Source organism: Eufriesea mexicana, unplaced genomic scaffold (assembly GCF_001483705.2).
Source record: "Eufriesea mexicana isolate 0111107269 unplaced genomic scaffold, ASM148370v2 scaffold474474835, whole genome shotgun sequence".
NCBI classification, from domain to species: domain Eukaryota; kingdom Metazoa; phylum Arthropoda; class Insecta; order Hymenoptera; family Apidae; genus Eufriesea; species Eufriesea mexicana.
In genome coordinates, this window is record NW_016907960.1 from 624,676 (window position 1) to 649,260 (window position 24,585).

General features: G+C 45.4%; 2 protein-coding genes across 9 annotated transcripts in view; one reads left to right on the forward strand and one right to left on the reverse strand.

Moving 5' to 3' along the window:
• Positions 1 to 4,354, forward strand: part of LOC108547837 (formin-2) — a 6,769-nt gene extending 2,415 nt beyond the window's left edge. The window contains exons 4-11 of the mRNA XM_017900523.1: positions 9 to 54; positions 1,075 to 1,244; positions 1,326 to 2,601; positions 2,678 to 2,799; positions 2,860 to 3,144; positions 3,230 to 3,767; positions 3,853 to 4,106; positions 4,170 to 4,354. Of these exons, the coding sequence (XP_017756012.1) occupies positions 9 to 54; positions 1,075 to 1,244; positions 1,326 to 2,601; positions 2,678 to 2,799; positions 2,860 to 3,144; positions 3,230 to 3,767; positions 3,853 to 4,106; positions 4,170 to 4,316 (2,838 nt within the window). The 3' untranslated portion in view covers positions 4,317 to 4,354. The remainder of the gene's footprint in view (positions 1 to 8; positions 55 to 1,074; positions 1,245 to 1,325; positions 2,602 to 2,677; positions 2,800 to 2,859; positions 3,145 to 3,229; positions 3,768 to 3,852; positions 4,107 to 4,169) is intronic.
• Positions 4,355 to 4,735: 381 nt separating this feature from the next.
• Positions 4,736 to 24,585, reverse strand: part of shot (dystonin-like protein short stop) — a 69,633-nt gene continuing 49,783 nt past the window's right edge. For all 8 annotated transcript variants that reach the window (XM_017900686.1, XM_017900661.1, XM_017900669.1 and 5 more), the window contains 17 exons: positions 20,916 to 24,559; positions 20,617 to 20,628; positions 17,571 to 19,698; positions 17,227 to 17,474; positions 16,382 to 16,456; positions 15,841 to 16,012; positions 15,639 to 15,756; positions 15,333 to 15,562; positions 15,126 to 15,243; positions 11,954 to 12,105; positions 8,617 to 8,779; positions 8,355 to 8,492; positions 8,090 to 8,273; positions 7,582 to 7,644; positions 7,082 to 7,201; positions 6,588 to 6,647; positions 4,736 to 6,337 (listed from right to left, as the gene is read on the reverse strand). In XM_017900686.1, the coding sequence (XP_017756175.1) occupies positions 6,175 to 6,337; positions 6,588 to 6,647; positions 7,082 to 7,201; positions 7,582 to 7,644; positions 8,090 to 8,273; positions 8,355 to 8,492; positions 8,617 to 8,779; positions 11,954 to 12,105; positions 15,126 to 15,243; positions 15,333 to 15,562; positions 15,639 to 15,756; positions 15,841 to 16,012; positions 16,382 to 16,456; positions 17,227 to 17,474; positions 17,571 to 19,698; positions 20,617 to 20,628; positions 20,916 to 24,559 (7,788 nt within the window). In that variant the 3' untranslated portion in view covers positions 4,736 to 6,174. The remainder of the gene's footprint in view (positions 6,338 to 6,587; positions 6,648 to 7,081; positions 7,202 to 7,581; positions 7,645 to 8,089; positions 8,274 to 8,354; positions 8,493 to 8,616; positions 8,780 to 11,953; positions 12,106 to 15,125; positions 15,244 to 15,332; positions 15,563 to 15,638; positions 15,757 to 15,840; positions 16,013 to 16,381; positions 16,457 to 17,226; positions 17,475 to 17,570; positions 19,699 to 20,616; positions 20,629 to 20,915; positions 24,560 to 24,585) is intronic.

Genomic DNA, 24,585 nt, shown 5'->3' on the forward strand with positions numbered 1-24,585 from the left:
CGACGCTCTCTAAGAATCATGAACTCGAACGGTCTTCCATGTCCCCTCTTTTCGGTGAGCGTACACCGTATCTCTTCTCGCTGGTGACCCCAATACGAGAATGAGAAACGAGGTACAGGGTGTTTCAAAGCATGCGGCACGTTCGTCGAACGTAATTATTTCGCCTCTTTCCCCCTCCGTAGATCTTCCTTTGCGCGAATCTAACGGAAATCACGATGCATCGGCGACGAGAAGATAACCGTATTTGCTTAAAGTAAGAATCGTGTCGCATATTTTGAAACGCTCTGTATCCCTCTATTCAACAGCTAGGAAACGAGTTGTTTGAGAAGTTTGTTTGCAGAGACGCTCTGCGAATTGCTCGCGATGATACACAGTCGAGACTAATAGATTTCCCATTTCGATAAGGGGCGCGATAATGTTTTATCAAAGAGGCGGGATTTCGCCACGTTCGCGCTTGTGTTTCCGAAGTCGTACGCGTCCTATCGTCGTGCAATGGTATCGTCATAGCATCGTAAAAAATTCTTTCTTGGTTATTCGATATGATATTGGAAGCACGAGTTATCGAGGTGGCGTTTTCAAGGTCGTTTCAACGGAATGGAGCATGTTTCGATTAAAGGGAGATTGTTTAACTGCACGATTGGCGATTATCTCGACGCTGTCAGAGGTTAAAGAGGCGGTCAACGTTTAATTATACTGCGAGACGTTTTACCGAATAATTGTGAGAATCGGGGACAAAAGACGACGACGCACAACGGCAACGCGAATACTGTGAGTCTCCGTCGAGTTTTCGTGGAAATCGGTTATGTCTTGATCTTGCAATCGTGAAAAGTCGGGGATCGGTCACGTGCAGATAAGAACAGCCAATGCCGGACGTAGGCGGGAACAACGTGGAAGCCAGAAATGAAGTATTCATTAAATACTGGATCAGTGAGGATTGCACAGGTTCGATGTTTGTCTCGTTTCCTCGAGTTTTGCTAGATTTCGAAACGAACGATCGGGTGAGATTGCACGGAATTGAATGGGGAAACGAATAGAGAGCGGGGAAAGTTATTTAAAGATCTTTTAATCTTTCAGAACGTCGGATCGTCGGTACGTTGATCTCGGCACTACCGGAGCAGTTAAAGTCGATACTCACGGAAACCGAAGTCGAACAATTCGCGTCCAGAATTTACTCCAAGTTCGTGTCGGATGGCATTATCGGATCGATTACCATCGAAAGCGTTGCTCGGAACAAGGAGTTCGCAGTAAGACGTCTATTCGTATTCTCGGATTGTCAGACACCGTGTTCCCACGAACGCAGTAAACGAACGTGTAACTTGTTTCAGGAAGATCAGGCTCAGTGCAAAGACACGCCGTCTATATCTGCTAGTTTAACTTCCGAAGAAGTTTCCTTGAAAGACCGACGAGATTCGGAGAAGGAATCGTTGAGACGGGAACTCGAACGACTTCGAGAACTCGCGAAAAATGTGGACAGAAGTACTCAAGGTAAATCTACGCAAACATCTCCCACGGCAGTTCTTCCGGAAGGAAGTACCGAAGACTTCCCCAAAGGGAGAAGTTCTGGAACATTCTGTTCACCTCTTGAGAGGCACATCGTTCAGGATGCGACCTCTCAAGAGCAGTCTTCAAGCGCCACTTCCACGACATCAGCTGCAAGTGGTCCGAAGGACGCAAAAGGTGTTGGAAACGACGCGACACAGGCTCGAGTTAGTCGATTATCATTGACCCTAACTTCGCCTGTCGCACCACTGCCACAACTAGTTTCTTCCCCACCTGCGTTCTCGAGTGCGCCACCCCCACCACCTCCTCCACCTCCTCCACCACCCTCGCCTTTTCTAGACTATCGTTCTCTAAACAATACGGCCGCCGTCTCTCAGCCATCGTTTTCCATACCACCACCGCCGCCGCTACCAGCATGTCCCACCCCTACGCAATCGTTTTCGTCACAACGAAGTATAACTTCGTTACCACCTGTGCCACCACCACCCCCACCTCCTCCATTACCACCTCCAATTTTACAGCCGATGACAGGAGAGTTACAAGTAGCACCACCTGCACCTCCTCCACCACCGCCACCTCCGTCCCCTGCACCGTCGATTGGAAGACACGCGGATTCTATACCACCACCGCCGCCGCCACCACCGCCACCTCCGCCTCCGCTACAATCACAAGCATCTCTGTATAACTCCATACCTCCGCCGCCTCCGCCGCCTCCACCTCAACCTCCACTTTTATCCACGTCTTCCATCAGCGCATTACACGGAGGTTCTTCGATTCCTCCTCCTCCACCTCCGCCACCTCCTCCTCCGACACCTTCGATCGGCGTGTTAACCGGAGGACCGTCAGCTCCGCCACCTCCACCGCCGCCACCCACGCCTTTGATCGGCGTACCGCCACCTCCGCCTCCACCACCGTCCATGGGTGGCACTCTCGGCGGACCACCACCTCCACCGCCACCACCGTCTATGGGTATACCTGGAGGTCCTCCTCCACCCCCGCCTCCGCCAGGTGCTCTATCAGGAGGAAGCCATGGACCAACACCGGGACCTTGTCCTTTACCTGCACCTCCAATCGGAGGTTGGAACCCAGCTAGCAGAGCGTGTGAGTAACAGGACAGGACTTGCCTGCGCGACATACTGGCGATTTCGCGATGATCAGAACGATCTTCCTCCTTTAGGTATGAGAAAGGAGGCGCTCTGCCCCGATGTTCCTATGAAACCGCTGTATTGGACCAGGATTTTGGTGCCAGCAGTAGCAACAGAACGTGGTTCCGTCGACGCTGCAGACTCTCCCGCACAGGTAATTTCGACATAGAAAGGAGACGAAGAAGTACGAGGTTGCCGCGTGTTACCTTTATAGATTCCACTATGGTTGGAGCTAGAGGAAGAGAAAAATCTGGACATGAAAGAGTTCGCCGGTCTGTTCTCCCGTCAGGTGACCGCCAGAAAACCGGTCAAAAAAGCGGACGAAGCTTTGAAACCGTCTAAAATGCAGCCAGCCAAAATCCTCGACTCGAAACGATCCAGGACCGTAGGTATTCTAGAGAAGAGTTTGCATGTAGACTTCTGCGAAGTTGAGAATGCGGTTTACAGTTTGGATACCAGCGTTGTTAATCTGGAGGCATTGCAACAGATATACGAAATCGTAGGTATTTAGATATTGCAGGCGAAATTTCGTTTGTCATTTTGGATTTTATGGAATAAATTATGCGAACTGTGATTCTTCACAGAGGCCAACTCAAAAGGAACTGGAAGATATAAAGCTTTTTGAGGAAAGTAATCCAGATGTTCCTTTGGATCGACCAGAAATTTTCCTCAAGAAACTCTCCAGTATAAATCATTTCTCGGAGAGGATAGCGTGCCTAATGTTTCAAGCTGAATTCCAAGACGCGATCTCAACTGTTTCATCGAAATTAACTAATTTACGAAGCACTTGCGATTTTTTACGAAACTCCAGTTCTCTGAAGAAAGTGATGGCGTTGATCCTCACGCTCGGTAACTACATGAATGGCGGGAACAGGACGCGAGGTCAGGCTGATGGGTTCGGTCTGGAGATTTTAGGAAAGTTAAAGGACGTGAAGTCGAATGTACCTGGTATTACTTTGCTCCACTACGTCGTTAGGGCAAGATTAGCTCAAGAGAAGGATCACAACTTCGAAGAACCTTTGCCCTTACCGGTTCCGGAACCGGCAGATATGGAGGCGGCATCGACGATTAATTTTGAATATATCTCGGGCGAGTTGGAGAGATTGAAGAAAGAGCTTCAGGGTAAATATCTGTCAGAGGTGTAAGTTTTTCTTCTTTTCTTACATCCCACGTTCACGTAATACGCTTTTTACCTTTTATATCGTAGTTTGCACCGAAAAGTGCAATATCGTCGTGGAAGCAGATCCCGAATCGTCCGGTCCGTTCGAAGAGAAAATGAACTCGTTTTTCCGCGAAGCGGCAACGGAAATAGCGAACGAGCAGGAGGCTATGGTCGAAGCGAAAAATAAATTCAAGGCTGTGATGCAATTCTACCAGTATACGCCCAAAGGAACGAACCTAGACGCGGCTGATCCGAACGCGTTCTTTATCCTCTGGCTCGGCTTCTGTCAGGACTTCAAAGTACATCATTCATCATATTTTATTCGCCCGAATTTCCTGATATTTATATAGTGGGTTTCGTAGGATATCTGGAAGAAGGAGCAACAACGAATACGAAAAGAAAGAATGGAGGAGATGAGAAAGAAATTTGGAAATAAGAACAAGGTGGAAAAGCTAAAACTAAGCGCTACAGGATTGAAAGCCCGGCTTCAGAAACTCTCACGAAAGTAAATTTAGTCGTTGATCTATACGTCTTATAACGAGTCGAACGAATAGAGCAGTCTTCGAGCGAGGATAGTCTGGCTGTCACGAATGAAGGCAGTTCTTTGGATAGATCGTCCGTTCCGTTCGGTCCGTCCTACACTTTACGGCACTAATTTTGTTAAACCTAAATCAAGCGATATTGATTATCATCGCGTAGATAAGTTCGTTTATATGAATCCGTTACTATTGTATATAGATTTGTTGTTAAGTTTGCGTATTAATTTGTAAATACAACTTGTTCCGCGAATGAAGAATTCGAATTATTATAATAAACGATACTTTTTATATGGCTTCTAGGTTCCCCTTTCTTTCTATAGGAATCTAGTTCGAATGGACAGGATGTTTCAGTGTGTAGGTTTCATCATTTTTCTCACTTTCTGATCTTCTTTTTTTTTTTGGTGTCAAATGCGTGTGCGTTTGCGTATATTTTTTTTCCACTGCAATTAGTAGCGACGATACAGAACCTTCAAGTAAAGCGAAAACAGAGATTAACATTTAAGAATAGTTAATAGATTAATCGCATCATCGTACGAATCGTGCTATCTCGCGCGTTAATTATCGCATCCTAAAACGTAAAAAAAGGGGAAGAAAAAGAGGGGAAAAACGCTCGGAAATGCCTTTCGCAAAATAGATATACATCATTTATAAAGCCCGACAAGTATAAACGGGTTTCTGCCGTTTTTTTTTTTTTTCTTTTTGTTTTTCTTGGACGAAGCGGCTATGATTTTCACATTAAACGCGTTCTCCGTTCGCTTGGCCGACACTTCCAAGGGCCCTTTCGGTTCATCCGTGCGTCGGTGCACTTCGGTAGGCAGGTACGATTCGCGCAGAAGCGGTTTACGGCGATAGACCTAAGGCAATCGTTGCGTGTAGCGTAATTTGTGTCTTTTTCTTTAGGAAATTGTCTTATTCGCGGAGTGGTTCCCGGTGCGACACCGACCCAGAGATTCGAGCAATATGTACATACATCGCGTCTATTTCTTCTTGATTTCATTTCAGTTTCGTTTGCTCTTCCCGTAGGGCCCTTTCTCCATCAGTAAACGAGAGACAGAGAAAAATAATTAAAAAAAGAAATAAAAACACGATGACCGAAAAAAAGAAGACGAAACAACGAAAAGATTGACCGAATTAATAAAGTCAGCGACACGGGATCAGGCGTACGCCGTATCGTCGAATTCCGTGATTCGTAAATACGCATACACCACGGCGACGAATGTTTTCTCCTCGGACATGAAACGTTACTCGTGTGTTACGACCGGTAAAAACCTAGTCCTATAGATAACGTAAAATTACAATTACATTAATAATAACCGTTATCGCTATTTTTCGGTAAAGAAAACTTATTACGAAAGAGTTAATCGATACGTTCGGCCGCGGAACAAACGTCTGAATCATACGCAGCGACCTCTTTACGTACACAATCGACGTTCACTTCCGCGATAATTTTTCTCTTTGGACCGCTTTGCCATTGCGTCCATTTATCAGCTCCTCGCGCTTCTATGCATTTCATTTTTTTTTTTTTTTTTCTTTTTACAAAATACTTCGATAGTGTTAAGCTCTTTCACTCGATTCGGTCGACCCCGAGAGAAGCAGCCTCGATGCAACGACCATTACTAGCCATGAAACGAACAATCGCATTAATTATCCGAAGCAGCGGGAAAGCTAGCAACGACATGGGCAACTCTCTCGGATGGCGGCCCCGTGCTTGAATCGTTATTATATATTAGAATATCCTAAGTGTCGACGGGTCGTCGATTTGATCGCCGACGGTCACGGTTTCGAGAAGTGTTTGGCCTTTCAGTGACTACGATGACACGTTCGGTGACTACAATCGGAATGGCGCTCGTTGATCGATCGGTGTAGGTTTGCCTTTTCGCTGGCTGGCCGGTGTCGTAGATACGGACGTGTCCGAGGCGCCTGAAGGTTTCCTGGATAGCTTCAGAGATGGCGGCAGTGGTGTGCTCGATCCGCTGGATGGTGTCCTTGTTCTATAGAAAATCAGCAACGCGCGTTATACGTGGATTCTTACGGTTGGCATCGAACACGATCAGTTCGATAATCGAAATCGTTTGAAACGATCGATCTCGTGAACGAAAAGTACGCAGCCTGGTCGTATCGGGTGCGTGTTGAAACTGGCTATGCCCGTCCGGCTTTCTTTTGGCACGGTCGCGTGATTACAACGACACAAGCGACAAACCAAAGTACGTATAAACCGAGTAAAACCGAAACGATGATTACCTAGCTTGTTTAACGGCCGACGAAGTGTTAGTTGCTGAATTTGTATACATCGAGCTGCTCCTATGGTGTTAGAAAACAAATACGATACTGGATTATTAAATAGATCAGAAGCGGTGCACGGTTAAACATGGCCGTTAATGAGGCGAAGCTGCATCACCAAACCTGGCGCTAATTGCACGAACAACGAAGGCAAACGTATCGAAATTTGCACGTTTGCGATCGAAGCTACGTAACTTTCACCAATACGCAATCGCTCATCGTCAAATACGGATCTTTTCGTTGAACGAGTGCATTCATTGGGAAGCAATGCGATTGTTACCGTAAAGCTCGTTTCTAATGAAAATAATAGCAACGTAAAATAACAAATCTTAAACAAAGGACAGAACGAAAATATGATACTCGAGTGTACATGCAAATGACACACAGTGCACAGAGAAATAAAAAGACGAGACAGTTTGTGTTAATAAGAGCGGGAAAGAAGAGTTCGGCCATACCCGGTAGAATCGGTAGAAACAGTCGAGTGGTTGCTTTGCGTAGAATGAGTGGAAATATTGCTGGTCGTTGATTGTGGGGATTTTATATCCGTGCCCACATACACGGGAATCCTTGAGCGGCTAAACCATCACCATCCAATTAATCAGTTTAATCAACTGTCACACGAATACCTACTGCGCGTCTCTTTCAGCATTTTCGAGTGGTGTCAATATTTTTCTTTTCCCTTTAATAAACCGCGAACGAAAACTCGAGCAATTAAACTGAGGGAACCGAAAACTCCAACATAAAACAAAAATAATGAAATCACCTCCACCACTGCCGCGAGCATTGATTGTATGATAGAGAAATGAATTTGGAAGAGAGGTTAGATGATTCGAGGCATATTGCACCGTAAATAAACGATCCACCATGACAGTAGCGTTATGTACCACGTGATAGATGAAGCTAAAGCCAATAGCCAATTTTGATTGTCGATTCGATAATCGTTAATTTAGTTTACCTGATCGGTGTGCCGACACCAGTCAGGGTTGGAATGCTCGAAGCTCTATGGATTGTGCCAAACCTAAAAAAATGTTATTAACCAAATTTATGTTAATCGTCGTTAACTGACACGTGAGAACCGAATGGTTAATAGGCATGGTACTAATATCGCGTTTTTCTTTTTCTAGATTGCCTGGCGAATTTCCTTCGACGAGGAATGGGCGATAAGAAGACAACGGAAAAAAAAGAAAAAAAAAAAAAGGAAAGGAAACAAAATAAAGAAAAACAAAACGATAAGGGTGATCAAAATGCCGGGAGAATGGACATCGTATCCTGCACACGACACGTCGATCAACATCATTCCAAGATTACGATACATACGATCGTCGTTAATATCTATACCACGAACTGACGATGCGACAAAATCATCTAGATTCGACAAGATGCGAGTTAGTTGTTCGCAGGTAATTTTTATGTTTTTTTTTTCAGATGAACACACGGGGAAGACAGGAGATATTGGTACGAACCTCGCTGGAACACCACTGGCAGGACTAACCAGGCCTGTAGGTGTTCGGGGTCGGGAACTTGATCCGTTCACAGGCGTTCCCAGTCGCTTTCCTGAAACGCTATTATGCCTGCTGGAGGTGGGAGTATTTCCCGTCGTGCTCACCGCTGTTCTGCGTGGAATACGGCTCAAATTGGTCGAATCGTCTGGAAGCGATGAAAGTGTAAGAGAAGGTTATAAATATTTCACGTAATTTATTCTATTACTGATTTTTCACCAATCCCTACCAGTGCTATCTAACGACTGCGTGGAGCCATAGCGACTCGGTGGTTTGCTTCCTTGTCTGGAGGCGGGTCTACTCCCAGGTCTGCTGGTTGGTCTAGATGTCGGTCTCGAAGTTGGTCTACTCGATGGTCGACTACCACCTGCAATAAAATTCACGTTAGTCGATTACCCAACGTTCAAACATTTAGGATTCTAATACGGATTGTTTCCCAAAAGAAGTAAGTAAGAAATGTATAAAAATATGATTTTCGTAGATATTTTTACCTGGTGTCATAGTGCTTCTGTAAGGAGTACTCGTCTTCCTGGCGGAGCCAATCTTGAAGGAACTCTCGTTGTCGCTGAGGCTGTCCGGCGTGCCAGCGCTCAGCGAGGAGCGCGATGCTCGCGATTGTCCCATAGGAACACTTCGCGCGCTGCGTTCCCTCACCTACGCGACAGAAAGCTCAGCTCGGGTAAATGAACACGGACGGGAAACGGTACAGAAAGATGCGTTCTACCAGAGGAGGCAAGTACGCGGTAGAAACAGAGAGACAAACAAACAGATAGACAAACAGCGAGAATTGTTTGAACCGGTCGACGCGCGAGTGCGACGCGTCGATGCTGTTAGTTGAAGCGATACGTGTCGAATCTCGCGGCAGAAGGAAGCAATATCAGGCTGCAAGCGCTAACAAAATTTGATTAAAGAAAATTCTTTTACTTTTTCAATAACTACAAATTTCCTTCTGCCACGTGATTCTATATCGACGATATCGCGTAGAAACTTGGTCGTTTCTTTTCGCGGTGCTGCTCGGTCGTTCGTTTACAACCTTTCAACGCCACCGTTGCGAACTAGAAACCGATCGATCGATCGAAGGAAGAAGAATAGAAAAAACAAAAAAAAGAGACCAGTGAAAAAAAAGACCACCGTGGTAGCTCGACAGAGATAGAGAGCGACTTTTACGTCTAACGAAAAAGAGATCCATGCAAACTTACCAGAGGAAGTTGGGACAGATAGAGTAGCTTATGGTGATTCGAAGTATCTCCGATCAACGCCACTATGCACGCACCAATACAGCAATACAGGAGATCGTTATGCACATATCGATACAGTAGTTCACCGTATCCGCGAACCGCGTCTCGCGTGAAAATTTCGTTCTGCAACGTTCAGCACCCTCGACGTCCAATCTTACAGGGTGTCGTAAAAGATCTCCATACGAACGAATTTCTTTGGACTCTTTACATTTCTGTGAGAAATGTCGAGGATACTGATCGTCCAGGACGAGCAGGAAATGTTCCCGGTTCGTCCTATGAGGGAGGGGAGATCGTTCAGAGGCATCCAATTTGAGAAATCAGTCACGGCAAATCAGGCTGACGAACGTGGAAACGAAAGACAGAAAGAGAGAGAGAGAGAGAGAGAGAGAGAGAGTAAAACCCCGACAGCTACTGCGGAACTAAAAACGAAATGCGTTTTACGCGTTCAGTGAGACTCGAGATACATGCGCTGCTCTTTCGAGTATCTTCCCGCGAATCGACGTACCTAGAAACCGTGAAGAGCACGGTCGTCGAGCTAAACTACCAGTTCTACCGCATGCACAGATGATCCTCGTTAAAGCTACGATGCCATGAGTCGAAGTGGATATTTCGTCGCATTTACGTACGCGCGTATCGTCACGAGAATCGAACGCACGATATTGCGGGAATGCTGAGGGCAGCGGCAGCGACAGCAGCAGCGCAAATAATAGAGAAAAAAAAAAAGAAAAAGAAAAAAGAAACGAATGTAAGAATAAAAAAAAATTGAGATCCGGAATTGGTATTGGGATCGCGAGATCGGTACGATATTGCCGGGCGTTGAGATCGTGAACAACGAGACGTTCCAATCGGTCGTCATACGATATCGGGGAACGTGATAAGCGCACTCGAGGGAGACAAATCACTATCACCCAAAAAAATAAAGAAAGGCACAAAAAAGGAAAAAAAAAGAAAAAAACAGAAAACAGAAACAATGAGGAATACAATAGAAATAAATAAGACTGTTAATCAATTGTATCGGGTAATACAATGTGTGTCACACACCATCGACAGCAGAAATTAAAAGAGTAGACAGAGTTTTCTTATTTACCCAATGATAAGAGGGGGCGTGCATGTGGAGGGGATACGAGCACGGGAGATCCTCCTTTTGCCTCAAACTCTCAAAAATCGGCGTCAGCTGGTTCATAAACTCCTCCGCTACACCATAAACGAAAAGTTTAGGAATACTCCGGTCGTATGTGGCGGAAGCACCGTCTTCTCACGTTTGTCCGTCGATCGAACGAACACTCGAGCTTCCGATCGATCCTTTTACGAACTCTTGAAACTTTCTTTAGCAATTTCATTTAAATATCTCTAACGTGTCTGTCGATCAAAAACTCTGTAATCGTTTCGTCGTGTGAACAGGTCACTCGGATGTCGAGGAGACTACGGCGACGCAGGGCACGCCGCCCGAATCAACGACGACGTCGGGCACAACGTACAGACTCTCAACAGAGATAGAGACAGTGAGGAAAGAAACTGTAGAATAAAAAAGAAGAAAAAAAAAAAAGAAAAACAAAGAAATAGAATCTCGTGAAATCGCATCTCCTGAGGTGAGGTACTCTGTATTCCCTCGGCGGAATGAAGCGCCAAGGACTGTTTCGATTCACGGCACGATCCGTTGAATCCCGATTTCGAAGGCGCATCAGCGTGGCTAGGGCCGGGACATGTTGGGGACTTCGTGGGCTGAAAACCGAAAGGGAGCTCGGAGTGGAGCCGAATGAGGGACAGGGATGACTGAAAGCGACTACCTCGAGGTGCGTGGCTGGGCTAAGGTAGCTCTATGTGCGACGATTGCTACCGTTTCGAAAGCTGGCATGCTAACATGCGAGGATAAAAAAATAAGTCCAGAGGATTGGAGAAAAAATAGTCCCTGATTTCCTTGGTCAGGTTGCTTGGTACTTACCTAAGTGAAAATGGAATCGTCGTTTGAACGAGCTAGGCAAAAGACCAGACAGAAAGAGGACCGGCAAAGCCAAGACAAGTCAAGAGACAGAGAGACGACAGGGAGGATCTACGATGCGTGCGATCGTTGCGATCGATATCGAACCAAGGAAACTCCGACAACGTCATTCCTCGTGGAGCATCGATCGGCTTTCAGGCGGCTGAACGGATCAACGAACGATCCAGCGGTCCAGTTTGCATATATTTACGCAAATCACCCTCCATGGGGTGACTCGAGCACGCGACTCGATGGAGAGAAAGAGATATACGAGTATTAGGCCTCGTTCTCGCAGGTACTACGGATTCGAGTGCACGAATGCCGACGCAATTAGCAAAGGTGTAACTAGCGTGGATAATAAGACTATCCATCCATTGGAATTAAGATAAAAATTCGTTGCCTCGACACGCGTGTATCGGTGGCTCTCGCATACCTACGCGAATGAGGCCTTAAGGTTCCCGGATCGATCCTGGATCACGATTCCCGAGATTCCTCAAGCTGAGAGTCGAACCGAGAGTAGATTCACGAGTGACGACTCAGCTTGGAAGCTCGTTAATCGCGATCTAGAAGATCCACCGAGGGAACGAGAGAATGGTGACACACACACGTTACCTTGGTGATGGGTCCGGCATTCGCGGATGAGATTTGCGTACGCTGCAGCGTCGAGGTCGGGCTCGGCTTCGATCTGAACGCAGTCATAGTCTGGCTGACGCCGTCCGCCAATATGAATTGCTCTCGCAGCTCGATATTCGTTCTTCCCTTGGCTACAGTGTGTTGCGTGCACGCAAGTTAGAAGGAAGGCGTTACAGGACATGTATCGCAGGGTGTCGAAAAGGGGGCGCGGGGCCAAAGTACAAAGAGTAGTTTTTTTTTTACATAGACAGAGAGATAAATAGAGAGAGAAACAGAGAAAGAGACAGAGAGAAGTAGGGCAGAGACAGGTAACGATATATATATAGAGAGAGAGAGACAGAGAGCGGATAATTAACGGGTAGCCGAGAAATAGTAGAGGAAATACATAGTACAAATCAGAGCGATCAAAGATATACAAGAGTACGTGAAGCGATCAGATATACGCAGGTAGGGGCACAGTTACAGCGGCGTTATCGAATAATCATGCGCGTTAACAACAGCGATAGATCAAAGAGCCGATTTATAGTCGAGTTGTATCGTAGAGAGGTGTTTGTGGTGTCGTGCAGAGAGAAAGTTGGAGTAGAGATAAAGATTAGTAGAGAACGTATTAGGTTGTCGTAGCGGTAATAGCCAGGGTAAATAGAGTAAGTAGCGATAGTAGCAGTAGTAGTAATAGTTGAGAGGCGATGATAGCGGCGCACGCGGTATGTTCATGTGCGAGTGTACGGTGGAACAAAAAAGAAATAAAAGTACAGTGTATTATAGAATATTTGTCCGACGATAGTCGAGGGGTTTGAATGATAATTAAGGGTAAAATCTGGACGAACAATCGTGTCGATTGCGATCGATATCGTAAAGTTTCACGCGTTAACCGCTTTGATTTGACGCTGATCTAATCACGGTTCCCCGTTAATTACGCTGTTGAAGAGAGAAAAATATTCGAACGACGTGGGGACGGCATGCGAATCGCGTCGACCTCGAATGTCAACCGTCTGCTTAATTTCAAAGCACTCGCAAATCGTCAAAGACGAGTTCCTTTATTTATCTGCCACGGAAACCTAATCAAAGACCCCGAGTAAATAGGAACAAGACGCGTTGACTTTCGACGACGACGCCCAAGTGAGGGATAAACGAGACGTTTCGATACACACGGGATTCCTTGTCGACACGAGAAAAAATGGCAGAAAATTAAAAATATTGGACACGGTGTCCAATAAACGGATTTCAACGTTCCGTCGTGTAATAATGATGGGGAGAAATGATCGAGAAAGGTACTAATTCTGAGGTAAACGCGAGATCTACACGGATGCGATTTAAGACCCACTGTTAGAACGGTTTGAAATCAGAACATCGTCTTGCATGCCACTTTGCACACACACACGACAATTTCTATACGACAAACAGTCGCGGAAACGAGCTAAAGTACACAACAAGACTCGAACTCGTTGCGAGAGGAAGCAAACGTATGTACACGAACAAGACACGTACCATGCAGGATAGACCAAAACGTTCATTTCGTGGTCAGTACGAACGCGGAATAATCTCTGTGAATATTTACCATACTGTTTCTCAGCGAATTGGAAAAAAAAGTGACAAAAATGGAGCTTCTCTTCTAAAGATAAAGAACATGAAGGAGAGAAACAACGTACGGACCACGAATTGCAATTATTCCCATATAAAAAGATTCTCACCGAGCGGACACCAACCCTCATGTTGTTCCGGTTTGTTAGGGTCCGGTATCGGCATTAGAAAAACTTGACGAGTTAATTACGATTTGAGGAGTTTAGTTGGTCCGTTTTCTATTTTATTTTATTTTTTCTTTTTTTTTTTCTTCTTTTTCATGTAAAGTGGATGAAGGCATGCAATATCGAATAAACTCGATGCGTAATTAAAAATGTACACGCAATGTCGAAAAGATACGTCGACAAAATTGTGCGTAAAAAATGAGATGTTTCGATAATGGAACAAGATGGAACATTGTTACTTTGTTGATTGAAGGGTAAGAGGGAGAGAGAGAGAAAGAGAGTGAGAGACATTGGCAGAGGATGATTCGGTTGACGTTAGTAACGTACTAATGACAAGCGATACGAGTCTCCTAAAGTACCAAGATACACTATGATCTCTATGGTAAGTCAACCGAACGATCGTGTTCCACGAACTTGTTTTTGCAGAAAACATAATACAACAGAACGGCTAACCAGCAAAAATTTGAACGATAAAAACGGAGAGAAAACTAAAGGTTAAAGTAATTCGTGGAACGAAGATTCGTTCGTGGTGGTTAGTGTTCAAGCTGAAATGAAAACCTAGCGAGTATACAGGTATAGATGTTACGCGAGACGGAGGTCGCAAGTAACGAGCACACGCTTTCTTCTTCTGCTCATGTATACGGTGTTAAAAAACTCGTCTAGAGTCGGTTAATGATTAGTCACGCTCACACTTTGTACCTCAGGAGCTGAGATCGTACACGTATACTAAATGTAGGTGAATACATAGCATAAAAAAAGAAATGCGACACAATGAAGAGAAATGAATGATCGCGCGGGAAGAGTCGATGAGGGTTCGTTAGTGAGACAATTTGATGAATGAAATCTTTTTCGGGCACAACTGTTACGCGATTCTTCTTACTTTTGTCAACGAATACCGTACACGAAGAAGTATTTATTCTCGAGGCAGCGGAAAGCGACTGAGTTCGATTCTTTTTCTCTTTTGCTTCAAGTTTTACGAGTTTAGTTCCGTGGGAGTACAAGAAACGCAAACAATAAAACTGAAGGTAAGAAGCATACAACGTTAGTCAACGTATCCCAAACAAACAAAAGACAATCAATTCAATATCACACGTCTCTAGTCGATAAAAATAACATAAACGCGTTTAGCTGCCTCTTTGGATGGGGACAAGGGGTCTGGGAAACGGTGAAATTTCGTTTTTGATCAAGAACCGTTCTATCTATGTCGCGTTCAAAGGCAAACAGGGACGAAACGGAACGGTCGAAGGAAAGTTTGAAAGTTCTGTTTGTAAAGACTCGTTGTTATAGCAAAAAAAAGTCATTCAAAATTGGACTAAACCCGAACTCATCGATTCCGACGGTATAATTCGGCGGTAACGGAGTAGAGAAAAAGAGAAATAGACAGAGTAAATGGGAGAAACACTCACCGCGGCAAGGATCATTTTTTAATAGAAATTCGTCCAAGGCTACCCATCCGCCACCGACTCGTACCATCACGGTCGATCGCAGAATTCGTACTAATCGTAATTTTTGACTGTCGCCAAACTGGAAAGCAGGCAAATTTTGCAATTCAAATTTCGTGGACAGCAGAGTCACCATAACTCTGAGATGTACGTAAATCGTGAAGTATGTACCCTGTATTTCCCTTCGCCAACTTGGAACACACGGAATTTCTGGCGACAAGTACAGAGCATGACCAATCGTTTCACTTCGTCGTGGATCTTGTCAGTGTCATTGTACGTCCTACGTTCCTCCCAGTCTGGTCTCAAAGCTGCGATGAACTCCTTCCAGTCTATCAGTCCTTCGCCATGGCGGTCGAACAAGTCTGCGACTGCTCCCATTTCCAATCGTGATGTCTCGAATTCTGTAAATAAAATTTATGACATTCAAATTCTTGAAGTTTGTTTACAAATCTAGCAAGATGATAGAAAGGCACGCACTGGTGTTCATGATTCCTTGAATGAAGTCCTCGCGAGGGATCAAGCCGTCGTTGTTCTTGTCCATCTTCCTGAAGAGATCCGTCAGCCTAGATTTCTTGTGGTTCATGAACTTCAGGAACTGGTGATGGGATAATACCGATTAATTCTGACGAAAGATGAATAAAAGAAACATAAATTAACTGCAATTATTGAGCATGCTTACCCTCTTACGCCAATCCTCCCAGCTGAAGTTCGCAACACGGTCCAATTCCTGAATGTAATTATACTTATCCTGCAGGCGACGTTGACGTTCCCATGCCAACATCCAGACATGTCTCCACCTGTCCCACAGGAGTTTTACCCTCGGGCTACGGAACTCCGGCTCGGCGCCTTTGCTATAGACGGACACAAAATCGCATCAGCACCCTCGCTGCTCCTCGTCGTGGAGAATTACACAAATAAAGCGTGAGAAGCAAATGAACTTTATGAATAATAAAATAAATCATCCAAAATCGACCTTTATAAACCACCATAAATAATTCCTCGGAACTTAACAGTAGCAAGAAGAGAAATGAGCAGAGATTCGAAAGAAAAAGAGGAGCAGATAGAAGAATAAACGAGGGAGGACTCGTTCATCGAGAAGAGAATCGATTTGACCGATAAAGCTGCAAAGAAACGAAGAGATAAATGGGAAAATGTGTTAGGGGGCAAAAGCAATGTTCGGACGATTAGAAAGAATCGAAGTAAGGCTGGGCGTGACGAACCTTCCTTTAGGTGGGAACCGTGGGCCGATGTGCGGCAATGAATCGGGTGTTCTCTCACGGCCTGGGCTGGCTCGGCTAAACAGGAACATGCGTCACATCACTCGACACTTCTCTATCAAATACTCGCGTGGCAGAACTCTCGGTTTCGTGAACCGATCGATCCTCTAGTTTCCTTACGAGACGAGCAAACGGGAAGAAAAGAGAAAGAAGAGGGGAATAGGCCACGTGGAACATTATTTGGAGCAATTTAAACAACGAAATAAAGAAACATAACGTTAACTCGACAATTGCGTTTATAAATACAGTGGCCTATTCCCCGTGTTTAAAGAATGTACGCCATGGATGCGCTTCGAGTGTTCGTACTAGTTTCCTCGGATTCAAAGATACGTTCTATCACATACCATGCTGCTACTATTCAACGAACCGATTAGACTTCGACAACCCGTTTTACTCGTGAACGCACCTTTCTGACGGTTCCAGCTGTCCTCGTAGACGTCCGTTCTTGATCGTTATTTGAAATCGTTATTCGAAACGCACACAGAAGAAAAAAAAAAAAGATAAAAAAAAGAGTATAACTTGGACAAGAATACAAAACGCAACACATGCACGGGCAAGTGTAATTTCCAAACGACAAAGCGTACGCAAACGAAAACGAACGAAAAAGAGAGAGTACGGTTTAGTTGTTCAAATGAATATCGAGAAGCAGATAGGCGAGTATCTTTCACTTCGTCTACCTCGAACGAACGATGATTTTCGACGAGCGCGATCCTTGGCGATCTTGATGTTTGAACTTGCTAAAAAGACAGAGACCAAGAAAAGAAAAGGAAGAAGGAATGTGAACGTACGTTGGTGCAGGCGACTTAGCCTTCGATATCTTCTTCGTGTCCTTTACGGGTTTGATCTGTCTGGCTTTGCAAACGCGATCGACTTCGTTCTGTCTGCGACTGGTGTTCTCCATAAATTCTCTGTGGTCCGCGATCAGCATTTCCAGCGTAGCTTTGTCATCTGGCAGTGGTTCAGCCTCTAGGGCGTTCAGAGTGTTCTCCAATCCTTCTAACCACGACAACAACTCCTCCAGGAGGTTATCAAGATCCTAAAAGGTGACAAGATTGATAAATAAAGCTCACAAAGTTCACGTGTGTCGAGAAATCAATGTTTCTAAAAGGCAGTAAAGACTGCCTCCTTTTACCTGAAGTCCTTGCATATGATTTTCCAGTCTTTGATTCCTCTGCTGCGCCCAGGTGGCAACCTCCTCCCATCTCGATTGAATGATCGTGATCCAATGTTTGATAACTAGAGCTCCATCAGGGTGTGCCTTCGCAAGAATCGTGTGAGCCAATTCTAAGGTCTGATCTTTCTCGACTTCCTTAGTGCGTAATTCACGTAAGAACTTTTCGTGCTCCATCAGCTGATTTCTGCTCTCCTGTTCATCTTCCGGTAACTGTCCAGCGAATCTTAGTTTCATCTCAGCGTCGCTTAGCCACTCCAGAAGCACGTGAACTGCCTTATGCAGACGTTCAGCTTCTTTGAGGGCTTCTTCGAGTCGTTCAGTCTTGTCAGAGGATAGTCTAGTCACGGTGTCCCAAAGATTATTCAATTCAGCAAGCTGCGATCCAATAGCAGAGGCATCATCAGGTGGCGATTTACCAAGAAGTTCCCGACCTGTTTTCATCACAGACTCCATCTGAGAGGCTCTGGATTCGAGATCTTTTTCAAAGGTCTTATGTTGTTCAACCAAATTCATCACGGTGTCAAGATCGCCGTGAAGGGGTCCAGTATTTGCCAGCTGCTTCTCAGATTTGCTGAGCCATTCCAATAATGCCTGAATAGCGTCCTTGAATTGTCCAGAGAACAACAAAGCTTCTTCGAGCTTCCTTTGCCTGTCCACGCACTTGCCACAGACAGTGGTCCATTTGTTCTTCAATTCGTTTAGCAGTTCTTTTAGAGCAGATTCGTCGCTCTTTGGCGCTTTGTCCTTCAATAATTTTCCATTCTTCATGGTGGTGTCATAAGTGCCTTGTTTAGCACTGAGAGCCTTCTGCAACTCGCGATGTTTGTTGAGTCTAGCCTTGATCTTCTCTGGGTCATTTCCTCCGAGGCCACCGTCTCCAGCAACCTCGTCCAAAGTTCTCTCCGTTTCGTCGAGCCAGTTCATCAAATTGGACCAAGCATCGTGGAATTCTCTGGCTTCTTTGTATCCATGGTCTAGAGCCCTTGTTCTCTCTGCAGATTTCGAGACTACCCGTTCCCACCTATGTTGCACGCTTATCAGCAAGTTTTTGATTAGAATCACATCCTGTTTCTGCGAGAAGTATTTTAAATGCGTGCCCTTCTTATCGAGGTTCAGCATAGTTTCACGATGAACTCCAACATCCTTCTGGAATGCTTTGTGTTCCTCTATTTGGCCGAGGATAGTTTCCATTACCCTCGACACAGGTTTCAAATTCGTTAGAATCTTTTCCGCGTTAGTTAACCAGTCGACGAACGCTTGGAGTGCATCGTGGAACTCTGTAGCCTCTTTCAGGGCAATTTCGAGCTTGATCTTCTTGTCACTAGCGCGAGCAGTCACGTTATCCCATCTTTGTTTCAAAGTTCTCAGATTGTGATTCAATCCACCAGCACTGCTAGAATCGGCGCGTTTCAAGTACTCCTGTCCTTGCTGAAGAACCGTCTCGACCTTTGGACGATTCTGTTCCAGTTCGTTGTACACTTCCATGAAGCGTTCTAGCTGTTCCGAAGCTGTTTCTGGCAATCCTCCTACCGGTTTCGACGCTACTATGGTATTGTCTACGTCTCCAAGCCAAGACAGGAGATCCTGAATCTCTGCAGTGAAGGACTGCGCTTCCCTGAGCGCATCTTCCAGTTCTCTCTGACGATCAGCAGCGCGTTGCAACAAATCGCGCCAACGACGATTCAAGGTACCCAATTTCTCTGCAGTTGTCGAAGCTTCGGCTGTACCTTTTCCATCCTCGATCAACTGTCTTCCAGCATCGTTCAAAGTGTCTACGCTCGTTTGATGGGCTTGAATATCGTTTACAAGTACTTTCAGTTTGGCTAGTTCCACTTCGATTACTTGAGGATCACCGGCCACGGCTTTCAAGTTGTCCAGGGTGTCGTCTGTCTTCTCGATCCATACTAGCAGCTCATCTAGAGCGTGTTGGAATTGCCCTAGACGCAGTAACGCGTTCTCCAATAGCCTCTGTCTCTCCACGAGACCTCGGAGTAGTCCGTCCCATCGTTTGTTCACGGCACCAAGCGGTTCCTTGATAGCAGCTGCTTGCTCAGACGATGTTCTCTCCGTCAGTTCAGCAGCTTGCCTGAAATTGCACGAGAAAGAGTTACGTGATTTACGTAGATCAGTGCATGCGACTTGTACGCGTCGTTGTGAGAAAGCGTACACCATAGGCGAGCTTGTAATGGGTGCCGACCGTTGTTTAAACTCTCACGTTTAGAGTCGAAGTTTAGTCATGGTGAACACAGGGTCGACGAATTCTACGGGAGAGGAGCGATACAGAATTATTGTAGGGAACCACTCGTTCGACGCCATCAAGATTTTATATCGCATTACATTAAAATTAGCATAGACTGCTCTACTGTTTGGTAGCATCAAAATTACACTGTCCACCAAATTTTAACTTTTTCTCTAATCTGCGATATTCGATAGGTGGAAATGTGAGTTTTCCTAAAAAGACACGATTTTTGTCTAAAATTCGTGTTGGACAGTGTTATTATAACAAAGTTCCTTATTATTTAACCGGTGTCAATGTATGGCGTCTAGTAAGAAGTTATACTTGAACTTGAGGTCGTCAACAGAGTTGTTCCTTGGTATAATCCGAAAGGAAAGCCAGGACTCGCGTCTACCGTCGAGTCCTCGGCCAAGTACCTATGATACGGAGTGTGTAAGTAGAACAGGCACGTCACGAGCCAGGCAACAGCCAAGGCAGACATGCAGGCAAGTACATACTTTCGTCATACATACTGTTCGTATGTCAGTACATACTGCTCGAACTCCAACCAACAGACAGAGTTAGGGGATTTCAATCATTCGACCTCAGCTTGGTAATTACGACAATGTTAAGTAAATATTACGAGATTAAATGGACTATAAGGGCAGGGCCATTCGGGTAACCTGGATCTATTACATACTCGAAGGTGTAATCGCGATATAATATATAAAATGTAGAGTATAAGCCATGCTCTAACTACTGCTACAACACAGAGAGAGGTTGACTTGCCTTGTCAGACTCCTATGCGTTCAGGAACCGGCGCGGAAAAACAAAAGTTGGGATTAGAATCTCGCTGTTTACATCTAGAGAGGCTTTCTTGCGTTATTGTACAAATGATAAACCGCGTGGCAGGGTAACGCGATGATTAACAGACAACTAGTACAGTAGACGAATGAAACAGTAAATCTCGGTGGATCAACGTTTTCACGAGGAATTCGCGATACAGAGACATCCGTGAGATCACGCGTGAATCCAACAAAATCGCAAAGGGGAGACCAGTGACAGAAGAAAGAAACGTGGTTGGTTACCTGTTCAGAGCTTCGACCTTGACCATGTGAGGATCTACTTCTGCTTTGAAATTGGCCAATTGTTTGATCTGTTTCTTAACTTCGTCGATGTCGCTGCCTAGCGGTCCCATGCGAGCGAACTTCTCCTCAGCTTCTTGCAAGAACTCCAGGAGATTCTGCAAGGTCTCGTGGAACTCCATGGCCTTCTCCATAGCGTCGATCAGGTTCTCCTCCCGTCTGGCGTACAGAGCAGTCACGTTGTCCCAAGCTTGATCCAAATCCTCGATATGCTTCCTAACTTCTGGTTTGTCCGGTTCACCGCAAAGACCCATCAACTCGTGTCCGGAAGCACGAACCTGCTCGACGTCCGGTTTTGTCTGATCGATCTCGTGCCTGATCTCCTGCAGCGCAACTTGTTGCTGCTGAATGGCAGCAGGTTGTGCCGCTGGCGGTGCCTGACCTGCAAGAGCATCTTGAAGCTCTCGCAAAGTCGTCATCACGCCATTCAATTCGGACCAGAATTTCTCGGCGATCGTCAAAGCATCGTCGAGCGTGTGGCTTCGGTCGGTGGTCGATTTTTGCACGTCGCTCCATAGTTTGTTCAGTTTGTCTAATTTTCGTTTAATGTCTTTCACGGCTGGATCAGCTCTGTTACCCGCTTTACTGATCACGTCATCGGCAGCCCTCTTCACAGCTGCGTAGGCTTCGGATCTCTGAGCCAATTCATCGACCAAGGCAGAGTTCTCTTCCATCTGATCCCTCAAACGACCAGGATGGGCGCTGACCGGTTCGGCGTCATTGACTTGATCGGCAGTGGATGAAAGAGCACGCAGCATTCCCTCCAATTTGTCGGAGAACTGGGAGGATTCTTGGAGTGCTTGCTCGAGGGTCTGCTGTCGACTTCGGAGTTCTGCTCTAAGGGCGGTGTATCGAGCAGTGTCTGCTTCAAGGATGTCTTGTATCTTGATACCTTCTTCCTCGTTGCAGAGTTTGAGTAAAGCTTCACCAGTCTTGTTCAGTTTTTCTACCAGAGGTTTGTGCTCATTGATGCTCTGCATGAGAAGTTCGTTCTTATCTTGTTGGACGGCTATTAGGTCAGGTCTTAATGCGGGCATAGGAAGCATTGCGACTTGTTGTTCTGCTTCTTCTAGCCAACTGACTAAACCAACGTGCGTATCGCGTAGATGTTCAGCCAATGGCAAAGCTTGTTCCAGTGCGCCGAGTCTATCCGCTGAGAGGCCGGAAACGATCTCCATCGTTTCTCGTAGGTCTTCCATCTTTTCTCTGATCGTCGATGTGTCTTCGTGTTGGCCATTCTCGCGAATCACCTTCTTTGCTGTGGATATCACGTCTCTGACGCGTCCCTTCTGACTGGATATGTCATCGTTCAATGCTTTATGCTCCTTCAACTGTACCCTGATGATTTCCGGTTCACTGCTCGGTGGTTCCGCTTCTCGTAATTGAGTGTCCACTTCACGGAACCATTCTAATAGATCGTCGATGTCTCCAATCACCTCCAGTGAGCGTTGTTTGCTCAGTTGAATTCTTTCTGCCTTTCGTTGAATTTGTTCAGCAATGGCATCGAATCTTCTATTGTCCCTAGTGACTAGACCTTCGATAGTTGCAGCGCCTTCGCCTGGTGATAGTTGAGACAACTGTGGTCCAACAGCGTTGATTTTGTCTAGAACCGGCCTGTATTCTGATATCTCCATTTCCAATCGAACAATTTCGTCTTCGCGAGGTTCAGCCGATTGCAAAGCCGATTCCGCGGCCTGCATCCAATCCATTAGACGGTTGTGGTTATCGTGGAACTGTTGAACCAGTGGCAAAGACTCTTGTGCATGTTTCAGTAAATCAGAACCTCGACTAACCAAATCATTGAAACGTCGTTGCAAGGAATCGAGTTTGTCTTTTAGCTGTAGCGCTTCGTCGCTTGAGATATGCTTCATCAATTCCAACCCAGCATCAGTAGTACTGTCTACTTCTGTCTGCCGAGTTGAAACTTCTTCTGTTAAGTCAGCGAGATCTTCCATTTGTTGGAGAAGCTTTTCTGTATGCACTGCTAGGACTCTATACTTGGACAATCTGATCTCCATGCCCTCCATCCATGCTTGAAGTTCTTGGTAACTGAGGACTAGATGACGTAAGCCCTGTCTCGATCGTTGAAGCAAGCTACCAAGTGCTTCTGATCGTTCAACCAAAGCAGCGTATCTTTCAGCTGCGTCTTGTAGTTTGTCAGCCAATGTAGCAGCTTCATCTTCGCCTACTAGAGCCATCAATTGACTAGCAATCTCCGTAAGTTCACTGAAATCGGGTTTCCTGGATAGAATGTCTTCGTGTAGGGCATCATGTTCTGTAACACGCTGTTGAATCTTCTCTTCGTCTGTTGGAACCAGTTCCATGTCTCTAACGCGTTTCTCAGTCTTGTCTAACCAAATTGCAAGTGGTACCAGCTTATCTTGGAATAGTTTCGCCACTCCCATAGCTTGTTCGAGAGCTTCCATTCTTTCAGCAGCACTTTCAGTCAGATTATCAAATCTTCCCACTAGCTCCTTTAGTTGTCTTTCAATCATTTTTCGTTCCTTAGGATCTGCTCCAGCCGCCACTTCTTGGCCCATATTGTACAAAGATGACATCGAATTCTGTCGGTCCATCAACATCTTTTTCAGGAATTTCTGTTCTTGTAATTGTGCCTTGACTACCTTATAGTCCGATGATGGAGACTTCTGATTGGATACCATTTCCTCCGTATCCGTCAGCCATTTCTGGAGACCCTCTAGAGCCTCCTGGAACTTTCCAGATTGAAGAAGTCCTACATCTAACCTTCGATCTCGCTCATTCAATCTATCCTTCAGATCGTTCCATCTCTCGTTCATTTTATCAACATCCTTCTCAATATTTCCGGTGTTAACGTCACGACCGGCAGTTTGAATTAATGACTGACCAAGTAAGTTGCAATCTTCAACAGCACGAGCTAGTGGTTCTATCTTATTCAATTTCAGTAGCCTAAAATCTTCTTGTTGCGCTTTTATAGATTCAACTTCCGATCCCACTGGTTTAAACTTCCTAACATGACTATTAGCTTCATCAATTTCACTCATAACACTGGTGTGCGCTTGATAGAACTCTTGCAATTTGTCCAGAGTAGATGTAAGTTCATCATGACGATCTCTCGATCGGTCATCAAGCTTTCCAACCTGTCGTTTCAGTCCAGCGACCTGTTCTCTAGTTGCCACAGCGTCAGCCGCAAAACCATAATCAATCAGACGTTCTCCAAGATTGTCCAAGTTGGAAACTTCCTCATAGAGTCGATTTACTTTAGTCATCACTTTACTTGTTTCTTCTATTTGCGATCGTACGATCTTAATCTCTCTGCCAGGTGCCCTCATAGAGTCTAATTCCCTTTCAAGACTGGAGATTTGTTGACCAATAGTTTTGACATGATCGTTGAATTGTGCAACTGCAGTAGCTGCACTTTGTAGTTCGTTACATCTATCGTCCAATTTTGCTTGCAGGTCATTGATTCGATCCGTTAGATTATCTACTTCATCTTGCAAATGCGTTGCATCTACTCCTTGTTCGCCAGCTGTATTCACCAAATCATTGGCCTGTTGTTTTACGCATTGAAGAGGTTTCTTTAGGTTCGCCGTTTCTTCTCGTAAACTCTGTAAGAGAATAACATTATGTACAC